The 22,668-nt window shown below is 37.8% G+C and overlaps 1 protein-coding gene and 1 long non-coding RNA gene across 4 annotated transcripts in view; one reads left to right on the top strand and one right to left on the bottom strand.

The window, feature by feature from the left end:
* Window positions 1-5,524, bottom strand: part of LOC100642685 (zinc finger protein 1) — a 35,166-nt gene extending 29,642 nt beyond the window's left edge. The window contains exon 1 of the mRNA XM_012308228.3: window positions 5,397-5,524. Coding sequence (XP_012163618.2) covers window positions 5,397-5,430 — 34 coding nt within the window. The 5' untranslated portion in view covers window positions 5,431-5,524. The remainder of the gene's footprint in view (window positions 1-5,396) is intronic.
* LOC105665688 lies at window positions 4,341-9,822 on the top strand. 3 transcript variants are annotated; one of them, XR_007223951.1, is made up of 3 exons: window positions 4,341-4,818; window positions 4,942-8,637; window positions 8,942-9,822. It is a non-coding gene; the product is annotated as an uncharacterized LOC105665688 (long non-coding RNA). The 3 variants fall into 3 exon arrangements; XR_007223950.1 differs by having other exon boundaries at window positions 4,341-4,865; XR_007223949.1 differs by having other exon boundaries at window positions 4,342-4,901; window positions 4,993-8,637.
* Window positions 9,823-22,668: the final 12,846 nt, after the last annotated feature.

Below are 22,668 nucleotides of genomic sequence, written 5' to 3'. Positions count from 1 at the left end.
CAGAGAGAAAGAAGAGGCCGAGAGGAACAAGCGGGCGGATGACTTAGTGAACTGCATACGACGCGTGCTGTCTCCGATACAGTAACGTCATTCATCGTGGAATATGGGGAACGAACGAGTGGTTTATCTGTCCACAAGAACAATGTACACTTCGTACGCGTTTACAAAAGAACAAAAGAATTTTCTGCTCGAAAAAACAGACTGCAGAAATTCGGCGTGACATAGATTTGGCATTTGTTTCGAGGATTTGATTTACACCTATGCAGATGACGATTTAGAGGCAACTAAATGTCGCGTACCAAAAGCGTGACATTGTTTTCTTAGGAAACTATAAATATCAAAGTATTATCTTTTTTTAGAAGATTCAAAGTTGACATTTTTACACGTGGTTAGTAATAGTTCGGAAATAAATAGATTTGTAAATAATGACACTTTAAAGTCAGTGTTCGGTTACAAAGAATCATAAAGAACGCTTTTCAAAAAATAAAAACTATTAATAACATATCTACAACTTATTTCATTATATTCTACATTCATTTGATATATTCATTGTATTCCACACGTAGGAATAAACCATTCGATTTAATTTAATATTCTCGATAGTAATAGGAATTACACTTTCTATCGATCTTAAAAAGAATTAATAATAAATAACATTATATTATAATTAATTAACGTTTCATAGTTTCATGTTCTATTATTTTATTATTCGACGAAACGCATTCTTATAATATACGTTACATAAAATAGTTCATTCAATATTTGCCCTAACAATAAAATTAATCGATGCTAATAATCAACAACACCACAAATTTCACACTGTGCCAATCTGAAGAAAAATAAACATTAAATTATAGCTACTTAATGTTTCATATTATTACACGTATATTACCTATCCAGTAATATATGTCTTGTAACCTCCATTATATGTTAACCTATAAAATCGCACATTAACCTAGCCAATATTCCAAAGGCAACAGTAGCAATACAAATTATACACTTCAACAAACTGAAGAAAAACAAAGAGAACCCCTTTTGTCGATTAACAAACAAAATTGACGACAAGAATACGGAAAATAGTCTAGGACCAGTTGTTCATTCGCGTAGGGTAAATATTTACTCGGAAGCAAATCGGTGAAGAGCACGAGCGCGTTGCGGCCTCGATCCATCGAGGGCGGTGGAATCGATTGAATGGCCGTCGCTGAAACGACGAATCCTTCCCACCGACACGGTCCACTCTTCGTCACAAATAGAGTTTCTCAGGGAATCGGTTTCAAATCGGTAAATATTTTTCTACATTCATTAAGAATTAGATCGTTCGATGATTACCATGTGTCAATTATTAACCTTTACCCTTTGACAGTGTTATAATAAAATAACGAAGAATTCAGAATGAAGAATTTAAAAATAAGATTGCATTCCTGAGGTCAGATAGAAAAAAAATATGTACTTTCAACTTTTTAGGAAATAAATATTATTAAATTGTATTACGTATAATGATATTTAATCCTTCGTAAATAATTGATTGTATAATATGTAACAAAGCATTTCACAATAAGTATCGTAGAATTTTTTAGATTCTTTGAGATTTTCTTCTCATGAGCTACACTACCGAAGGGTTAACGTGAAGAAACGATACATATACATATACAAGCATGATCTTTTAGGCTTCTAAATATCAAGTTACGTTTCTGATGTACGGAACCGGTCTGACTATCGATATCATTTGTAAACTCGTGTAAATTAGTCCATCACAGAAGAGAATTCTTTTGTATCTTTCGAGTGACTGGCAAGATGCCACAGGATCTAAGAGCGAAATATTTTTTATCGAGTTAGTACTCAAGTTGAGAGTATCTCGTTTAAATTGTGGCGAAGTCTCGTTTCGATTGTGGATGACTAAACGTTCGAATTCTACATCTAAGGAATAATTTTTGTTTAAAATAGGAATAAAAAACTTGTTTCAACTAATTTAATATTTTTATTTCAAAAGTATTTTAACCATTTTCCTAGGTGTATAATATATATAACTTTCTATATATTAAGTACTATATTTGTACTCTTGTAGGTTATTAATTAAACAATGTATTTGTTTTCAGTAAAACCAGTTTGATATTTTAGAACATTGTGTCTTCTTTGCAAGACCATCGGAAATTCCAGGTATGTACCTACTATTAATAGGAAAAGAGAAAAATTGGCTATGCCAATTGATCGAATTCTTGTTTGCCTTGTCGAGTACGAGAGCATTCTACTATAAGTTCAAGAACAGCATTTGAAAGACTCGTTTGTTTCACATGTTATTTCATTCTGCGTCAATGGCCACATACAATGTTTAAATATCTTATTTGAACTTCCTTGTTATAGAAATATATATTTTGGTCTACATTTGTGCATACATTATTCTACTGTTTAAAGAAAACATGTATTTCGTACTGCAAATATAATTATTTAAACGTTCAAATTTAACAACTGATAGTCAAATGAAATTTTAATTCAACTAAATCTGTGACCCTTTTTATTACAGAAATAACAGTTCAGAGGTCTTTCAAATATTCTTTAAAAATAGTCTGTACCTAGTGTGTGATATAACAACTAACTTTTCAAGCCCAACTTTATCACAAACGAAATCTCCAACGCAATTTCGTCATTCCTATCTTCCATATTATTTTGAGCCATAAAATCTCGCTGACTTCAATTGTACCACGAATTTAACATCTAACGGTGAATGTGCTGCTCCTTTTTGTGTTAATTATTTTGGCCACAGTGGTCGTGTTACTGCGTGCAGGAATTTCGTAATGCTACCTATGAAGTTACATCAGTAGCCAAGAACAAAGACGCAGTCCTACGTGAAAACGCGAGAATGATACTCGAAACGAAACAGCCGTCGCACACCGACTGCCACATCTGAATTCATTTCGCACATCCGCGCCACGAAAGTAGTACGTGTCGGGTCTAAAGTTCAGCCGAACGTACAAGCTCCTACCGGCCGTGAATCACGAAAAACCGTCGGGGCTCATCGTTAGGTGACGCGACGCCCGTATGCTCGTGTGCGATAAAAATTGTCCAACGAATCAAGCAAGGCGAACGAAGTTGCGAAACCTATAGATCACGAGTAAGTAAAAAATACTTTTTCGCTGGACGAAAGCGCCCGCCGATATACGTTAACACGTTGTCTGCCACGGTGGTTTTCGATGATTATTTACATGTTTTAAAAATTTGCTAAATTTGTTAGAAATTTGCCCAGTTTTTTTTATTAAATTTTTACTACATTTTGTTAGAATGATTAAAACAAGACAAATTTCAGGGACTAAGAAATTGTTGACTTTAAATCGATAAAAAAAAAAAATAATGCGAATGATTTAGATAACATTATTAGAGAAAAAAATGCGTAGGTACAATATAATACTTTGCAAAAATTACATATTACCGTTCAGCATATTTCAATCTATTGCGGCTCCCTGGACAAAATACATAAAATTCGCGTGCCAGTCAATGTGTTAAGGTTAAGATGCACGCGTGTCCGAGATTCGGCGTCCAACGGTTTCCTTTGATGACGCGTTCCTCGAATTATTTACAACAATCTCTCGGAAGTTATCCATTAAACAATAGGCTCAACGCGGAATTTTTATTGAGAAATAAATTGTGTGATTTATCGGTGTTGACCTTTTAAGGAGTATTACTTTTCTCGTCAGCTAAAATCACGTGTGTGGGTAATGTAAAAATATATTCTAGTTGATAGAGCGTTATTCTTTTTAGTTATTGTGAGTTAATTTGAAGCATAGAAAACAGAATTCGATAATGTAAATTGATAAACAGAAATTACGAATGAAATGTTGCGTTAACGCAACGTTAGACCTTAATGACTTAATTTAAAAATATATCTGGTTTCTTGAATATTATGCTTTTCGACTACTATAAATTAATTTAACTCCATTATTATCCTCGGGCTATATTCCATAATTAATTAGTTAATTTATTAGATGAAAATTCTATTCCAATGAACATTTTTTCAATGTAGTTAGTTTTTAAACACTTGATTCCAATATTCATTATATGCACATATTTAGATCGTACTACTTTTTATGTATTACACACTTTTCATGGATGAAGAATACCAAATTTTGGGTAGAAAATATCTGAAGAGAAACGAGTTCGAGCTCGAAAAAAACAAAAAAAAAAAAATAAAAAGGACAGCAAGATTAATAAAATAAGTCAAATGTAGATGATGAAAATTATAGCACTCGCTATCCTTATTGGTAAGGTTGTACAAAAAAACACATTATTATGTTCTATTTAATAATCTTTATACTAGAATTTTGTCTTTTTCACAAAAATTTATATCACTATATTTTGTCTTTTTCTATTAAGACGCACGTGTGTCGTAACGTTATCGAGTGACAAATTTCGTAAGGTCTAAATATAGGATATAATTACGTTATATGATAAAAATCTAAATTTACCACGTTAGAGAATACATCAAATTTTTTCAATTTATGTGAAGATTCCTATTACGATTTACTGATATACGCCATCGTATCCATCGGTCCACAAAAAATAGGTGATATTTTCATGAATATAGCGCGCATGCGTAGAATGCACGCGTATGTTAAACACAATGCGTATTCGTCTATGTCCGCACGCGCGCGGATACAGTCGTATTTATGAAGCACACACAGAAATCACATGTGTGTAAATATTTTTCGAACTTTGTGAATCCTTAAACGAAAAACTCTATCATTGAGAGAAAATCAATAAAACACAATCTCTGAAACATAAACGTCAACAACATCGCGAAGTGCACGTAACGTTACATTTCCAAATGTAATCATACGGTCAAAGTACATTTAACCATCACTCACCATAGAAATGTAGAAAACGATATTATGAGTATAAAACTATCTTTTGTATGCATAAAATTTTAACTTATATTAACATCTTTTGTAGATCTATGTATTTTACACAATAATAACACGGTACATATTCAAATCATGACAGGTTAAGTGCCATGCTTACAAGTGACCGCCATTGCCAAAATGAATTGAAGTATTCGAGTGAAAGAAACAGTCATATTCGTAACATTTGTAATACTTTTAATGTTATAATACCAATATAAAGTATTAAATGCATCATAAAACATTTAAACAATCTTATTCTTTTATACAATTACATCCAATGCTATGTACAGTAACAATATACACAAAACGTAACAAAGTGTAATATAACAATGTAATATAAAATTTTAGTCAACATGTTAGTAACTAACAATGTTCAGAATTTATTTAAATATTAATGATACAGTAATGACATATACGCAATTGTTATGAATACGAGCCGCGAAGAACGACAGGCGTTCGAACGACACGCACACGTATGTAGATTATAAAAAAATATGTGCTTACCTTTGAACGTATTGCGGACGAGAGTCATGCTCATATTCGCGTGAGCGCGAGCCAGTGCTCCCCGAGGTACGTCTTGCGTTTCTTCGACAATTCCGCCAGGTTGAATGCTTCGGTAGCAGCAGCGCGTCTTGCGATCCCGCTCAAGAGTTCGTCCAGCGTGATCTGTGACGTTTCAAGGTACAGCGGCGACACATGGTTGTACCCTTCCTCCCCGTTTCTCCGTTGAGTCGTTCGATAAATAACGTACTGCCAGTACAAAGCAACGATAATCGGCTGTTCTAGTGTCGAGGAGCATAGAGATACGAAACAGAGGCTTCAACGTCCGTTCGTACAAGAGTTTAATCGGACGACGTACGGAGAAAACTGGACAGCATACGTTCGTCACGACTACTCCAAGTGTTATTGTTATTTCACATCCACCAACGTTCTAGTGCACGGCTGTTCAGTATCATTTCTTATTCTATCTTTCGTTTGCTTTTAGGTTACGTATGATGGTAACAAGGCTGCTTCGTACGTATATGAAGGATCGAGCGAGTATCACGTTTGCGTCTTGATCATAGATGATTGATTTTCGAGTCTGGATATCCACGAGGTGGTGAACAGCTCAGACAGTAGGACCAGAACCAACGACCAGCACTTACCGCGGCCACGATCATTAAAAAGCAGCCGTGTCACTCGCGCGCACAACGAGTTCAACGAAACACGGGAATGTTGATCACGTTTCTTCTCTTCGATGTGAAATAGACGAACGAAGTCAAGTGTTTAGATACGCAAGGGAGACAGAGAAGGAGCAATAGAATGATAACAGGGACAGAGAGGTGAGAGGTGGTGAAAAGAGAGCGGCTCGAGAGACGAGAGAAAGAGAGAGGTTATGTGCAGACGACGACAGGAGAAATTCCAGCGGGCGGCAGCGCTGAGGTCCACGGATAGTTCGTCCGTTCCTTCGTTCCCCTCGTCCGATAAGTGATGATTCCACGACGATGATTCGAGAGGACCGATTGGGTGGGACGCGTTTTAGCCTCGTTGGATCTTCGACGTCCGTTTCATCGTGTATATGCCACAGACCAATGATTACGAGTGTATCTTAAGAACTTGGAGGATTTCTTCGGACGAGGAACAACGAACGGGGTAATTAAATTTCGTTTATTATTTTATGTCCCAAGGTATAGCCTGCTTTATCGCATGTATATTCATTCGATCTCATGCTTTGCGTCTTAAAGACGGCGTTTGATTCGCATCCACGCAAAGAATCTTCTTTCGATGATATCGTTTCGTGTCTGGACCGCTTCTTGCTCGCTGTTTGAAGGATCGCTCGATGTCTCGAACGAATCCGTGAGTATATTGAGGAACGAATTTAAGATATGGGTGTGATGCACTGTTACGACTTCCTAATTAATCACACTATATATCACTCTCTCTTTGACGAACTAGGATAAATGAAAAGAATGTCGAAAAACGGATAGGAAGACAGCGCGCACCGGTTATATCCCTGGAAACGATTCGTGCGGAAAGCGATACGCTGTTCTTTTTCTGCCACCTCCTCCTCCACCGCCTTCTCCTTTTCTACCGATTCTTTTCATTCGCGTACGCATACGTTTTCCCACGCACCGAGGCAAAAAACCACACACTTACGGAGACTGACTGGAGGGAAAGAATAGCGGGAAAAAGATGGAGAGAAGAAAGGAACGAGGGAAGAGCGCGACGGTGATCGGGAGTTGATGCTAGGGCATCGCAGAGAGCGGGCAAGGCAGAAATGTCGGTGTTACTACCAGCTTGGAGTAGCAAGCACCGGTAAAACACGGTCCTAACTAACACACATGGAGACAGATTGGGGACTGCTGCTTCGGAGTTTACTATAGGATGGGACGGATGGTGATGGCGGCCGTAGCAGAGCAGCCACCGCCCCCATGCTTCTTCTCTCTCTCTTCGTCTCCCTTGTCTTGTTCGACCGCCGCCCCCACCACCGTTTCTCACTGCTATTTCCCTCCACTCTCTACTTCTCCCCGTAACCGTTCCAACCGTTCTCCTATTCTCCCCTCTATGCGTTATGATGGACACGCTGGAACTCCCCTCTTCAACATCCAACTTACCCCCTTTCTCTCCCACTTCTCTTGCACGCTTCTCTCTACATTTCCTCCTCTTCCTCTTACTCTTCACATACAGGTCTCTGCTATAGCTTTCCCTGGGCTACGAGATGTTATCCTCGAGCGATTCGTGCGTACTATACATATATTCGTCTACCCGTGTCGTCGCCACATCCCCTACCTGCGTCGCATCTCGACGTGTGCGTTGGCCGCAATCAAGGTCAGGAGCGTAACCGGTAAGCTATGGCACCCCGCTCTATCGATTCTATATACCACGGTTTCATCACGATGACGACGTCGACGACGATACAAAGGGGGTAGCCAGAGGGAACTTATACTTATGTAGTCGAGCAATGTTGTTTTCACTAATATAGCGGTTTATGGATCGCAGTGGTGTTTCGTTATCGTGGCGCATTCGTTCACCGGAAACCTGGTATCTTTTGGCTCATTGGCTCACAGATGTGATTACCTCGTTATTTATCTGCTGAAAGGAAGGATGCGTGTTGCGCCGATATTGTATTTACTTTTATATAGCTTCCTCTTCACGTGTTTTATGCGCATCCTCCAAGATACTTCGCTGAAATACCAGTCGAATGGGGGTGTGTAAATCTACGAGAATGTTGCTATCAAGTATATTCACGTCCAATAAATTCCCGTAGCAATTTCGTAAACGAAAACAGCTTTCGTGTAAGACGAAGGTGATGAAACGAAAAGACGTTAGAAAAATGAATTAGTTTCTTCTTGAATTTTTTGAAGTCGTTTGTCAAGTCAATTTGTCAATTGAAAAATTCAATATCGTTTCGTGATGTTTATACATATCACGAGATATTTTGCAATCACAACTCGAATACCTCGGACTCTCCCGGAGGGGAAACGAGATAACATTCGGTAGCGCGTGCGGTTATCTTCGTCGATTCCCTTGACTTTTCACCGCCGTGAGGTATGTAAATACGTTTTAAAGTAGACAAGAAGCTCTTATTCGCGATGCAATCTACGTAACAACGTCGCATCGGTATCAACGAAATTTTCCATTCTCTCCTCTTCCTAGCAAGAATAGTTCAACAATAAACAATTCTATCATCACGAAAATATATACAGTGGCTAAGAAAAGTATTTGTATATATATACCCTTATTTCATGACGTATCTTTTTATCAGGTACGTATTAAATTTTCACACTCATATGAGAATATTCATTACTAGATAGATGATGCAAAATTTAATATACTTGGATCTAATTAATTATTACGCAGATACAGTGATGCAAATCGCAAATTTTTTATAGTCACTGTACATCTAATTCAATACATATCGTCTAATAAACGAATCGCGAATAATATCACCTTCAGTTTATATACTAACAACGTTAAAAACATATTAAGTTGATTAGTAGCCAATAATAATCGATTTGAAATGGCGATCGGTAAGACTTATATCCAGCAGTTTCTAACTTCGTTTCCAGACCACGGTTTCCTTCGAATAAACGTCAGATAAACGTGCGCGCACCGCAAGAAAGAGAGAACGCAGGAAAGCGAAGTTAACCCGCAGGCTTGGTCGAGCTACAAGGTAGCTTATCGTCGGCAACTACGATATTGATGGCTAATGTGTACGTACAGCCGCGACGAAAGCAGAGACGGCAAGCAGTGGCGGCAGTGTCCGATACTATTATTAGTGTGCAGCTGCCTGCGAATTACTGAATGAAAGGGAAGGACCGCTTCGAAACAATATCCGAAAGAGACGGGAGGCACGCTGCATCGTTTAAAGCGACAGCCATCCGACGATTATTTAGAGTCAGATTTACGCGTGTACATCTATGTATGCGTGCGCCATCGAACGAAAGCGTCGCGCGTAGTCGTCATGAATCGATTGATTTGTAAATTAATGTATATTCCTTCGTACTTGGATTCAATCAAACCTTGAATATTACATGAATCGATCAACATGAAAATTTAATACTGAACTTATTATCCAATGGAGCAAGGTAAGAATGACCGCAATATATTATTTTGAAAGTCATCTATCATACGTTCGAGTATACGTATCAGGTTACGAGAGAAGTATGGACAATTATTTAGCGTCACGTTGATTGCTTGCTTTGAATATCAGCGAAAGACTGGACTGAATTTTCTCTGATGAGTATAAACGTTGATTCACATACGAGTAGGGAATTGTTCATGAAACTAATTTGTGAGATAGTCATACGTTTATTTCAGTCCTGAGCCACATAGAAGAACAAACATATTGTACATATGTACTTACGTGTCATTACGTACTTCACATTTGAGACGATTGGAAATGTATCAGGAAAATCTTCTGAATAAACAGTTCCTTTTTTGATTTTTATATATACATTCTCTTACACATTTTTGTATTACGAAAATTTACTGCAATATTTGAAATTTACCTCTTTCCTGAGGTATCTTTAATAAAATGATAACTTTTTAAAATGAAAACGATGTGATAAACTTTATATAAAAATTTATGATGTTAGGCTTAAAGAAGATGAAGATACAGCATATGATAGAAGAATACAAATGAAAAGGGATCATGGTACACAATTTTCTTGTGTTCAAGTGTTAAACGAGAAGCGTCGGACTGCGATCGTTTAAAGCCGGACTTATATACCAGCGAAAGCATAGCCGGACCATCTCCATTCAACGAGTACTGGCAATTAGAGCCAATAGTTGCCGACCCCTTCTCCCAAAGGTCTTGTCTCGAGGTGTTGAATTTCTTGGTATCTCACCAGTTGAACCATCATCGTTCTACCAGCATTTTAACAGAACGTTCCAAATCGTAAAAGCCTCTTTTGATTACCTATATGACCCCCGACATTCCAAAACCAATGAAATTACCTTCCACTTTTTTAAAAACAACGAAACTTTTCAACGTACCTCTCAAAAAATTTTCAGTATTATTAATATATAGTAAATACAAGAAGTATTCGCATACTACTTAATGATGTACAAGCATACTAAATTTCGTATCATTTAATAGTACTTTCATATGAGTTTCACATAATATGAAAATGAAATAGGGTAGAATCTGATAAAAAAAACCGTTTCATTCACACTCGTTGTAGCTACTGTAATCATGACAGTCGTCGTGCTTCATTACTAGATTGCAGATTTGTACGTAAATTCGTATTTTTATAAACTTAATTAAACAAACGGAATCTAAGCAGAATATTATTATAAGGACTATAGTTTGCGTATTTTACATATTCTTGCATATTATATGTATTTTTAGGATTTTAAGTTTTCTATAGATGCATAAAAATCCGCAGTCTGCTCATTGCAGTGCAAAGAAATTTCAAAATATTTTATACAACTCGTGCAATATTGTATAAAAGTTTGCCATGTTAAGTATTCAAATACATTCACGAGCCACTATATATAACGTTTGTAGCATGTTAAGAGCCCTTAATCAAGGATTCCAAAGGGGTCGTTAGTGTTTCCGTGATAAGAAACGTGTCTAAGGATGAAATCTCCCTTGGTGGATACGGTACTGCTCGATCTCCGGCGTGGCGGGTCCAGCAATGACGCGGAGATCACCGAGCGTATCCGAATTCGGCCGACTTTAATCGAGTGGGAGTCGAGCATGGTGCGTGGTGGGGAGCTTGTCTCCTTGCGGAGGGGAATTCCCCGATGCCGGTGCGGTGTGGTGACCACACCGTGTCCCTTTTTGTTGCCGCCCATTAGGCGCCACCGCGGCGTGATTCGCAACCGTGTTTCTTTATCTTCGCCGTAGCCAGGCTAGACTCTGCGAACGCGACCGACTGCACGCGTTCTTGCCTATCTTTCCACCCTGTCTCTTTTTTCTGTCCTTCTCTTCCTCCCTTTGGACAATAGCAGAGTGATTCACCGTAGGTACGATGTTTCCGATCTCTGTTAGTATATGCGCGTAGATAAGTTGCCGCGTGCCACGTTTCGAGTTCCGTCTCTCCCCACGCGTTATGATCACGTTTCGACTTTTGAATCGTAGAGAAAGATACAGATACACTTCTCTTGGGAGGATTTAGTGGCGGAGAAGAATCTTCCTTATTGGGAACTGGGATGGTTTATATGGAAATATTTTAGAGGATATTTTCGTTTCGTGTTGTTTCGAAAAGATTTATTCTTGGAGTATACTTTTCCCTCTATTGGATTATTCGAAAGGTTCGTTTTATATTATTATGAATTTATATCAAATAATGTAATGTTTGATTCGTAATGAAAATTTGTTAATGAAACAGATTCCTTTCTTTTTTTCAGTAAGACCTCGTATGTTCAAGCAATTCTCAAAGTTAACTGGAACGTTTTCTTGTGTCTGAAAAACATTTGCAAGAAATTAATTGAACTACGTAATCGTACTCTAGAATCTAAAAGACTCGTAAAGCTACAGGTGACGAAAATTCTTCTTAAATTTTAAATCTTTCTTAACTTCCGTTACAAACTTTCTAAACAACGCAATATATAGTGATATATGGCTCCATTTTTTAAATGGTACTTGAGATCTTGGAGGGTTTATCTCGCTTATCTCGTCTCAAAGATTGATACCTTTTAAGTGTACAGTATAGTTAAACGCTTTTATCTCGAGCTATATATTAATCAGCGATGATGGAAGGAATAAACGTCTAACGAGGGTTCGACTTCTTTTTCTCCTTGGTCCGTTCCAATTGGAGGTAACCATTTTTTCCACTTGTCTTTTTACGAGTTCATTGAGCCACGTTTCAGGGTTTTATATTATGAAAAACTGGACCAGATTTTTATCTTCCGTGGACGAGATGGGGTAACTACACGGTGTGGAATAACTGGATGGAAAAACCAGTCGACGCTTATTGTTTCAGGGATCATCGGTCAATTGTGTTTTACCAAAGATTGCGCTTTCTTCTTATCCAGATAACGCGCGGTTTTATACTACCGCCTTTCACGGATGACCGATGGCGTTGGCTCGCTTCATTGCTTTTTCGCTCGATACATCGATGAGTTCATTGCGACCGACTGAATTTTTCTATGATTCATGCTATGCCAACTAAGCTGATCATGAATTCTAAACTCGTTCAGAGAACTCTTCTCGATAAATGTAATCTATAATTTCTAACCATCAGTAGCCATATAATTGCCAATGAGATCAGAATGGAATTGGTCGGAGATCAAGTTAAAATATTAGTATTAGTAAATTCTATTTTCATAAAACCGTTTTTCGTTGAGAATTTTTAATACTTCTGTTTTGTTTTTAATTCTTATTAACGATAAGAAATTGAACTTTGGCAGGTTATCTCTCATTATCATCAAGATATTAAGTGATAATTTTTATTATCTTTTCCTATTAGAGTTTTGTTTTGTTTTCAATTAGTTCTTTCAATATTTGTCGTTAGAACTGAGATTATGGAAATTGGGATTACGAAAAGTTAATTTATTGTGTCTATTTTTCTTCTAGCACGGTATTGGCTATTCGTGTTTAAAGAAAAGCGAAGGGTGACTTATCGTTGTGCTACGAAATCTATGTTCTTTATCGTTTCTCCTGGAAAGCGTAAGTTTTTTCCTTTGGACTGCTCAAATTTCATCGTATCTTACAACCTTTAGCCTGGCCACCTATACGAAACGAAACGTAAACGCCAAGGTTCCACAATTTGTTAGAACGAATGGGGACTGGCTGTTGAATATATGTGTACTTGTGTACAGGCTGATTCATTCGTCTGTCTAACGAAGTTTGCATACTCGATTTTCGAGCTACGAGAAAAATTTATCTTCGCAGGCTATGTAATTTTCAGAAGAGATAATTGAAACGGATTCTTCCTTCCTTACTTTGTCTCTGTTAGCCAATTCTTGATTCTTAATGGAGTTAAATTCTATAAATTCTACATCATTTAGTGACAACAAGTACAATATCTTCTCAATTTTATCGCGGTATATTAATACCTTTATTTTACTTCACTCCCCCTCAGTGTCTTCATTTTGCTTTATTCTAGTACCAAGGTCAGTACTGTCCTTCTTCCTGTACAATATGAATATTACAAAATCGCGTACCTATGAACTCAGAAAAATGTAAAAAGATTCTTCTTCAAAACTCTTCGTTTCCACGAATAATAATAAGAAATATCTTCAAACGCAATAGTAAAAATTGCCTGTGAAAAGGAAGAAGCAACGTGAAAAGATACAATTCATCAAAATTATTTATCCCAATGAACGACGATAAAGAATATCTTCGAACACGATTATAAATATTGCCTCTGTATAATAATCAACTAGCCGGTAAAATTCTATGCTGCGACGCATCCCCAATACCAAACATTCGCAAGATTTCATCCCAACGTAATATCAATCCGTACTCACAGAAACTTTCTGACGATACACATTGTCCCCCAATTCTGTTATTCCATCCATAGAAATAGCCCCGACTATAATCCCATCGAGGAATGGAAATGTCGCGTTACGTGGATCACCCTGTATATAGATATAGAGACATAGAGAAACTCGGCCGGATCTGTAAAACTGAAGGCTCGTGGACAAAAACCTGACCTCTCGAACAACTGTGCACCATGTGTGCGCCACTTGTGCGCCTCTCTTCTCCCCATTCTCTTTCCATCCAATACCAGGTCTCTCCCTTGTTCTCTCTTCGTTTCACGTTACGCTGATCTCGCTGCCATTTCTCTCCGACACGCTTCCACAAGCTTCCCGATCGCGATTAATCAGGTATATACGGCGAAAAACTGGCGTGGAATGGAATCCACACACGCGAGCATTCTTCCGTGCTCTTGCTCCTCTTCCAAGAGCAAAAGTGGGAGGCGTCGTGGTTCTTCCTGCTCGACGCACGAGAATAAGAAACAAAGACGATCTCGGGGAAAACACGATCGCCGCTTTGTACCTTTATCCTCGTTAGCCAATTAAATCGTCATTTTTACCATTTCGAAATATTTAAGAGAATTGATGTTTTATCATGGGATCGTGGATGCTTACGGATACTTATATTTTTACGAATATTTGAAGGTGCAAAGATGAAGAAAATGTACCTAACGTGCAAATATCTTAATTAAATATCGAGTTTCAATTTCTGTAATTATATGCTAGTACAGTAACTGCCAAATAAGAAGGGAAAACGTCAACTGTGAAACCATGCAAGTGAACAAACCTTTCGATCAAGGATTCCAAGAATTTGAACTAGCTTCGCGTTACGAGAAGAATTCCGTTTAACGAGAAAAGCAAAAGGGAGAAGGAAGAATCTTGAAGAAAAACATAGAAGAAAAACCCGAGAAGAAATAAACTGAAAGAAAAGGACAGAAGAGGAAGAAGAAAGCGAGAGGATAGATCTGTCTTCCTTAGCTTCACGTGTTTCTTACCTTCCAAGCGACTATATGGAAAGAATAATTAGACGTGCTTTTTACACTTCACAGCAGAACAATTTTAAACATTTTTAGTACACTGTCTATTAATCTTATACTTGATAAATTATCGATTCATCAAACTTCCTTTTTAAGATGAAAGAGAAAAATCAACGACTCTTCATTTTTTCTCTCAAGATTCTTCTAATCTTTAAAAGCGTTCCTTCCTATTAAACATTCTCATAAAACATCGACTTAAGTCATTCGTCAAACTATTGGAATCGTTGCGTCGACATTTTTCCAATGTCCAAATTTTTCCAATTTAATGGCCGAATTCTTCTATTCATTTAATCTCCTTCAATTAAAACTCAAGATATAGCTATCTGTTATAGTGTTGATGACGATACATAAGTTCCATTTCTTTAATTTATAAAAATGCTCTGTAAAATATTTCCACGAATTTGCATAAACATTCGCAAACTAATTACACGTATATCAGCCATTCTTTGCTTCGTCGTTTCGCATTGCAATACTCGAGCTTCGTATTGTTTTACAATGAAAACACTACATCATCTTACACGGAAAGATAAAAAAGACAATCAGCGTCCCAATTATAGTATCGTCTTCTGAAATTGCAACAGTATATCCATCAATTACATGCAACATTCAACCAACCATGATTAACCATGGCTGAGAAAAAAACACGTCAGAGTCAGAATGTTGCAATCAATAATCACGACGTGAACTAATACCCCTTATCGTGACGATATAACGAAAGTTCCAAGGTTTTTAATACGCGTGCTGGATAAGTCACGGCTAGTATGTCCGAGCACGAACAAAGTTAAGCAGTCAGGCGGTATAATATAACCAGGGCAAGCGGAGCAAATATTTGTTACGTTCGAATTTCTGTTTACCCTGAGAGTGCCACTTGCAAAATAAGATAGGCACTAGTACTGGCTACCGCAGGTTTCCCTTGAGCCAATCGACAACACGGAGGAGCTGTTTACCCTCATTGTAGGAATCCTGTCGATAAAAACGATTATATCCAGATACTAAGTAAGGCAATTCAGTTAAAACGCAAGTATATCTTTTGAAAGTTAAATAAAAGATGAATTGAGGTTTACAAGATGGAGAATAGTTTGTAGGTCATAAATAAGATACGGATTTCTATGCAATAAATGATAAATTGAACTTTATAAGATGGAGGATAGTTTGTAGATCATAAATAAACTACGGATTTCTATGCATCTATATAATAAGAAATTTTGAATTGCAAAATTACACAGAATACACGTGTATGAAATACTTAATATATTAGATTGTCTCGAAGTTTCCTTCGTTTTATAAGGAAACAATAATAACATTTCTTGTTTCACATTATTTTATTGAATTATGTTTCATCCATTTTATTCCATTGAAAGAAATGTGCGTTTGTTCTGGTGTAACAAATGGATCATACATAATTCAATGAAATAATAAGAAACAAAAAATGCCGTGCATCCATTATTTCCTTACAAAACGGAAGAACTTTTGGGACAAGATAATAATATTCAATGGATTAAATAAACTCCTACTTGGATTCCATTTGTTTAATTAGTCCTATAAGAGATACTGATTTATATAAAAATCCGCGGTGCAGTCATAAATATTGCGTTGGATGGAACTATTTGGAAAATTGCAGTGGTATACGAAAGGCTGGTTGGGAATTTTCGCTTTGGAATTATGAAAGCTTGGAAGAAAATTGGAAGCCAAGAAAAATCCCAATATCCTTCTCGAACGGTATTTCCAATTTTTCTAATTTATATCAATGTACAAACGTCACAGTATTTCTACACTCAACTAAGAAGTCTTTTCGCCAATACTTTAGCGATTCACCTACAAAATTCTAAAATCTTAACGTTATCACTGCTTCGGAGAGATTCTCAAGATATTTCGCTTAATTTTTAAAATAAAATTCCGACCTCCTATTTTTACTTTTTACCCCGGCAATCCATTTAAAGTATGATACAAATTTCAAAGCATCTCAGGATCCGAGCAAATTCCTCTCCCTATCGCTATACTTTGAAAGCTTTAAGAAACAGGCTTACCGTAGCTACACGCAGCCGCGTGTACAGGTTACTCTGTATAACCTGTCGGCCCATAAAGCGTGACATATTAACAACTCGACCTCGGTTCACGCCCATGGGGCAACCGTTTTCTTGCTTTTGTTTCGACAATTCCGCGTACCAACTTCAACCCTTTACTGTACGCCTTTACAGTCGCTATACAGAGGCTTGATCGGCTTCTTAACGATACGAGATATCGAATTCGCCTGAGTTTTTGCTGTCAGAAGCAAAGACGAATCGCGATAGAAGAAGGATCGTCTCGACACCCGTATAGGGCAAAAAGTTTTCTGATGAGAACAGCGAAGAGGAAGCTGGAGGTCTTATCGATGGGAGATTTCATGTTGGGGAACGTGAGCGTAATTTAATAGTGATTGCTTGGCTTTGGAATATGATAGTTTCTCTTTTGAATGGAATTTGTTTGAAGCAACCCTTTGTAAACCTAACTCGATGATCTTCGATTTTTGCAGTGAAAACATCGCAAAAATCACGTCGGATCCCCGTTCTCCAGGTATTTTTCGGTCAAAATTTATACAACATTTTTTAATCGAAAAATAATCAAATGCATACACAATATGTACATACCAAGTAAATATTTAATGCTAATTTAAGGATCTTTAAAACGAGCCTAAATATATTATACGTAATTAATTATGTAATGATATTTTTCAATAAGTCTAAACATTAATACTACCAGGAAAATTAATATCAGTCTTTTCGATCGATTTGATAATTCCAGCGTTAAGATTAACTTTATAAAAATCTTAAAAAGATTTTATTCTCTTCTCTTTTCGCGTAATATCACTTTACTCTGTTCCATTGGCTACAAAATTTTCTGTATATTACGCGTAACGCAAGTAAGTCATTCATTGAGGAAAATTCCACTCTCAAACATTCCAAATGTTTACTTAGCTACCTGTACTTTAGGAAAGAGTCTCTGAAAAGGGAGGGAGTCTTTGATCTGCTTCATGGCTCCTCAAACTTTCGAAGACGATAATTTTTCGCCATCCACTCGTGCGATGTTTAGCTAAATCGGATTTCGATTATCCGTTGAACGATTTTAGACGAGTAAAATTTTCCCGATAAACAGCTAAATTATTCTATACTATTTTATATCTTGATCTTGCTTTCGATCATCATTTTCGACGCAATTATGTTTCCCTAACATTAAGGAATATCTTCGCATATTTCAATTTTACGTTAAATCTCTTCTTACAGCGAAGAATCCTGTTTGCTTGCTAAAACGGGAATAAAATTGAAATATGAAAATTTGAAGACGGGTCCCTTCTTTCGACCATCCACGACCCGAGCTTTCTAACGCTAAAAGATATTTTCACAGTTCGTAGAGAATGTGACGAGATTGTTACCGCTACCTGTACGTGACCTGCTCCATTAATTTTATCTGAAACACCTTGAAACATAGCAAGAATTTTTTACTCGTTAAAACGAAAGCGAGATTGAAATTAAGAAATTTTAGGGTCGTGACAAAAATCTCAGTTAACGTGACTACGTGACCTATTGATGGACCAACCATTCGGAAATCGATGTTCTGCTCTCATCAGCACCACGTCGAGCCGAATGTTGCAGGTCAGAGTTCCTGTAACGGCAGATCGTGTTCCATGGGGAAGGTGGAGCCACAAACGTGGGACAGCACAAACGATATTCTCTCTTTCTCTTCGAGACAAAAAGTACAGAAGTGTGTGCTTGCTGGCGTAGTTTACCTATGGACTCGACGCGGCAATAACGATGTTCGCCATATGGGCGACAGCCCGGGGGTCCACAGAGAGCTGCTCACCTTCCTCTCTTTTCTCTTCTTCTCTCTCTTTGCTCGCTGCTTAGGTGCCCCTTATGCGGGCCAGATTTTATAGACTAGGTACGTATGCGCTGCTTGCAAAAGGGCCGCCGCTACCGCGAGTTCCCCTTAGGCGGAACGATTCTGCAAAAACGTGGCGGCGTCGCGAGATCGCACGCGTGACTCATCGATAAATTCGACCTAGAGTGGCACAGCCAGTTCCCACGAGGAAATCTCGCTCTCCCACCTATACCACGTGCCTCCTCTTCGGGGCACCCACTCTGCCCCCGTTTAAACGACGATTGGACCAAGGAATGGGAAATTGGTTGAGGAATCGTGTCTTTAGTTCTTTTTTTTCTAACTCGTCAAAGATCAAGAGAATAATATGAAAAAAAATAATAATAAAATAAATGTAGAAAAGTTGCGTGAGCGGTGACAGTAACAGTTTAGGAAAATTTTAAAATTGTTTTCGTGTAAAAAGTGAACGTATGATCTATGGTGATTCTTCCTTGTGGTTTTTTCTTGTATTTATTTGTAAAATTTCGTTCGCGTATCTCTTACGTTGTGATTTCGCTAGCTGATTTTCGATAAGGTGCAAAAAAAAAAAAATGAGACGAAACTCGAAAACACAGTCGCTCGGTTAATTCTTCGTTGCTAATCTCTAAGCTTTCTGTATTGAAGAATTAATATCGTTGAAACGAATTTCCCAGTACGTAGGTAATCATCAGCCACCGTTGATTTATCGTCGGCGTTTCATCGATACTTCGTCGACATATCAAAATTATCCAGGTCGCGCTCTGTTAGCTCGGACGTAGACACACGGAACCTGTTTCACGCGTGTTAATTCCGTTTTATCGGAGCCATCACGTTGACGTTTCGAAATTTCGTTTTAACAGGCAAACAAATTGGGTCGTCCGTACTTCGCTGTCCATTCACACATTCTTATACGCTCACAAACTCGAAAATTAAATTAATAAAAAAAAAAAAAGGAAAGAAAGAGAAAGAGAATCAACTCATCGAAAACGTAAAAACGAACAAAAAAAAAAAAAAAAAACGTGTCTCGTTGGAAGCTTATAAATGAAAAAAAACTCAATTCCATTCACTGCGAATGGAGAGATAGAAGATGCAATAGAAGAACAGAAACAATAAAAAATTCCAAGATAAAGTAATTTAATCGTAATGATACCAGCGGAGAGTTAGAAATTGAGAAAAATCGACGAAACGATCACGTGTTGGAAATCAGTGTGTCGAGGGTAGAGGTTTTACAGTAGTTTAAAGGTGCTCGAAACGCCGGTAATTGGAAGGGCGCGTAAACGAGGTGCGAAGTGACCATAAATCTGTCCATTAGCCTCGTTACAATGGACACATCGGCCGTGTTTTATCGCGTTCGACGAAAGCCCCTTGTCGCAAAATAGATTTTTCGTCGATACGTGACGAATCGTGGCTACGCGTATCGCGATAAACCTGGATTTCCTCGTGACGCGCTGCTCTATCGCTGTTCCTCCGGTAATTTTATCGTATTTCCTCCCACATGTGGCATCTATCGATACGTCCTGCAACGCCACCGGCCGAATCATGGAACCATGGAACTCATGCAACATCGATACTGCTTCTAATTCAATCATTTATATACACAGACTCGCTGTTCATTATCGTGATTAATATTATTTCCTTTGTACCGTTGTATGTCTGCTGAATCGGCTGCGCAGCTTTAATTCATTTAATATTCCGCTAGTAGTATTACAATAGTCTGTTAAAATTATTTCAATATTGCAAATACGAATAGCTTCAACGGATTTGATGCTAAATCCGCGTTGTGTTTAAATTCTACATCCAATTAAATGTAACATATTTAATACTAAATTTACGTGCTAGTTAAATGGTATTTATAATCGATTTAGTAAAACGAAGTTTAATAAAATTGGAAAATCATACGATTTCTTAGACGTTTATAACAAAATTTGACGGATTGAAAGACTTTTCTTTCTTTTTCTTCTTCTTACTCCTTATATGCCTTTTCTTCGTAGTTTTATCGAACGAGAATTTGCGTGAAAATTGCAATTCTGTGTGAGAAAGGTGCAGTGTTATTGACACATCTAACATCTTTACGTCGTCTAACTGGAAAATGTAATATCGCAAGAAACCAAGATAATTCGATGTCTGTTTTACTTTTACTGTTATTCTTCCGTTGCTCCTATGTCTTTTAATGTCCTATACTTTTGTATATCGATAAACGTAGAAGCTCATAGTTTCGTAAATCGATAATTTTATCCGAAACGTCTTGTACAGATCTTCTGGTACAAGTTTCATTCGCGACGTGAAATGGCACGTGTCTCAGGTGCGCGACGCGCAGCCCACGTTTCGCGTAATGAAATACGACCGCGTGCATGTGCATTCGCAGGCAGACTACTGTTTACAGAAATAATTTATGCTTGCACTCACGTCCAAGAGATAGATATTTGACAGATATTTCACGGGGCTGTGGTTGTATCTCAGCGAACGTTCCGATTTTTCGATCCGCCGCGTTTGTCAAATCAGCCCTGATAATAAATTGAATTATCGCTCCTATTCATCGGCAACATGCGTCCGCATAAACCATTCTTTCGACAACCAGAATTAATAGTTCTCGAACTGGTAAACGCGTACGAGAGTTTCTCTTACAATTGTTAACGAGCCACAATTTTTTACAATCTGACGTAAAAACGTATATTACAAATACTTTTACCGTGTAAAGCGATAGACGTGTCTTTTCATGGCCGAAAGCCACTCAAACTTTCGATGTTCATCAACGACAACCTAAACTCACCTTCTTGTCTACAGTGATACGAATATTTAAAATACATAGCTTCATTCTGTAAATTTCAATTTTATAGACCAGACGTTCGCCTGTCGCCATAGAATACTATAAATAAGAATATCTGAGAAATGAAAAAAGACAAATAAAAAACAAAAAAAAAATGTGAGGAATTCCAATATTTACAAACTAACTGGCCCCTGTATGAAAAAACATTTCGTTGCATTTTTCAATTGCGCCATAAAATCAGCAATCCGTCGAATCGAGCGTGGCATCGAATCGGCAAACAAAAGGTTAAAGGGATTGCGGTTACGTGTTCTGGGAAGGTGCGCGCTGCAAAATGCAGCCGCGGTGTCGATGGATATTGGATATGGACGATGGGGTGGCTGCGCATCGTGCACGAGCTACGGGGTAGCAAAGCTAAGCCAGTAATGCAATAACTTGAATAGATGGCTATGCAGGCGGAAAGAACATAACCTATCCCTCCCTATCCCATACTCCTCCTGATTCACCCTGTCCCCTCCTCCACCTACCCCCAAACATCCATTTTGGTTCTTCCTCTATCCTTCATCCCCCTACGTGGTGTTTCTCTATTCCCTAAACACGTAGGTACATACGAATCGGCGCACGTAGAGCTTGGACTGTGCCAGGAGGGTGAATCCGACTGGGGTGGTTTCAACCCTGCCTCCAAAGTACCCTGAATACAGTCGGTTACGTTAAAAGGCTTTTAATATGCGCGCTCGTTCACCTATTCGGTATCGAGCTGAATCGAAATGGTCCTTTTCTCTTCTTTCTTTTAATTACCAGCCACTTTTGTCACGAGCTTGATGATCGATGAAATTGGATTTGAAGGCTTTTTACAGCGATTACGATCAGGATCTTCCTTTCGGTTTTATACGAACCGTTCGTTTGCCATTGATCAATTGACTCTGCGAAACTGGAAGCACAAGTTGAGTAAAATTTGTAAAAGTCGAATTAATCGTTTTGGTCTGTGAATGGATTATATGGTTTGTTACGTGGATGGATTTTCGGTGTTGTCTTTTCTGTTTCTTAATTTCGTGATTTTCTAGACTCGTGATCGATGAAATCGAATATCGATTTGTTTTTTCTTTCGGTGGTCACGGCTACGATTTTTCTTCCCGTTTCACAACTTTTGTGTAAACGAGTAGATTTACTCGCGTGTATTTATATCTCGGAGAGA

Source organism: Bombus terrestris, chromosome 4 (assembly GCF_910591885.1).
Source record: "Bombus terrestris chromosome 4, iyBomTerr1.2, whole genome shotgun sequence".
Lineage (NCBI taxonomy): Eukaryota > Metazoa > Arthropoda > Insecta > Hymenoptera > Apidae > Bombus > Bombus terrestris.
Note: the sequence above shows the minus strand (reverse complement) of the source record. Positions and strands in the feature narration are given on the sequence as shown.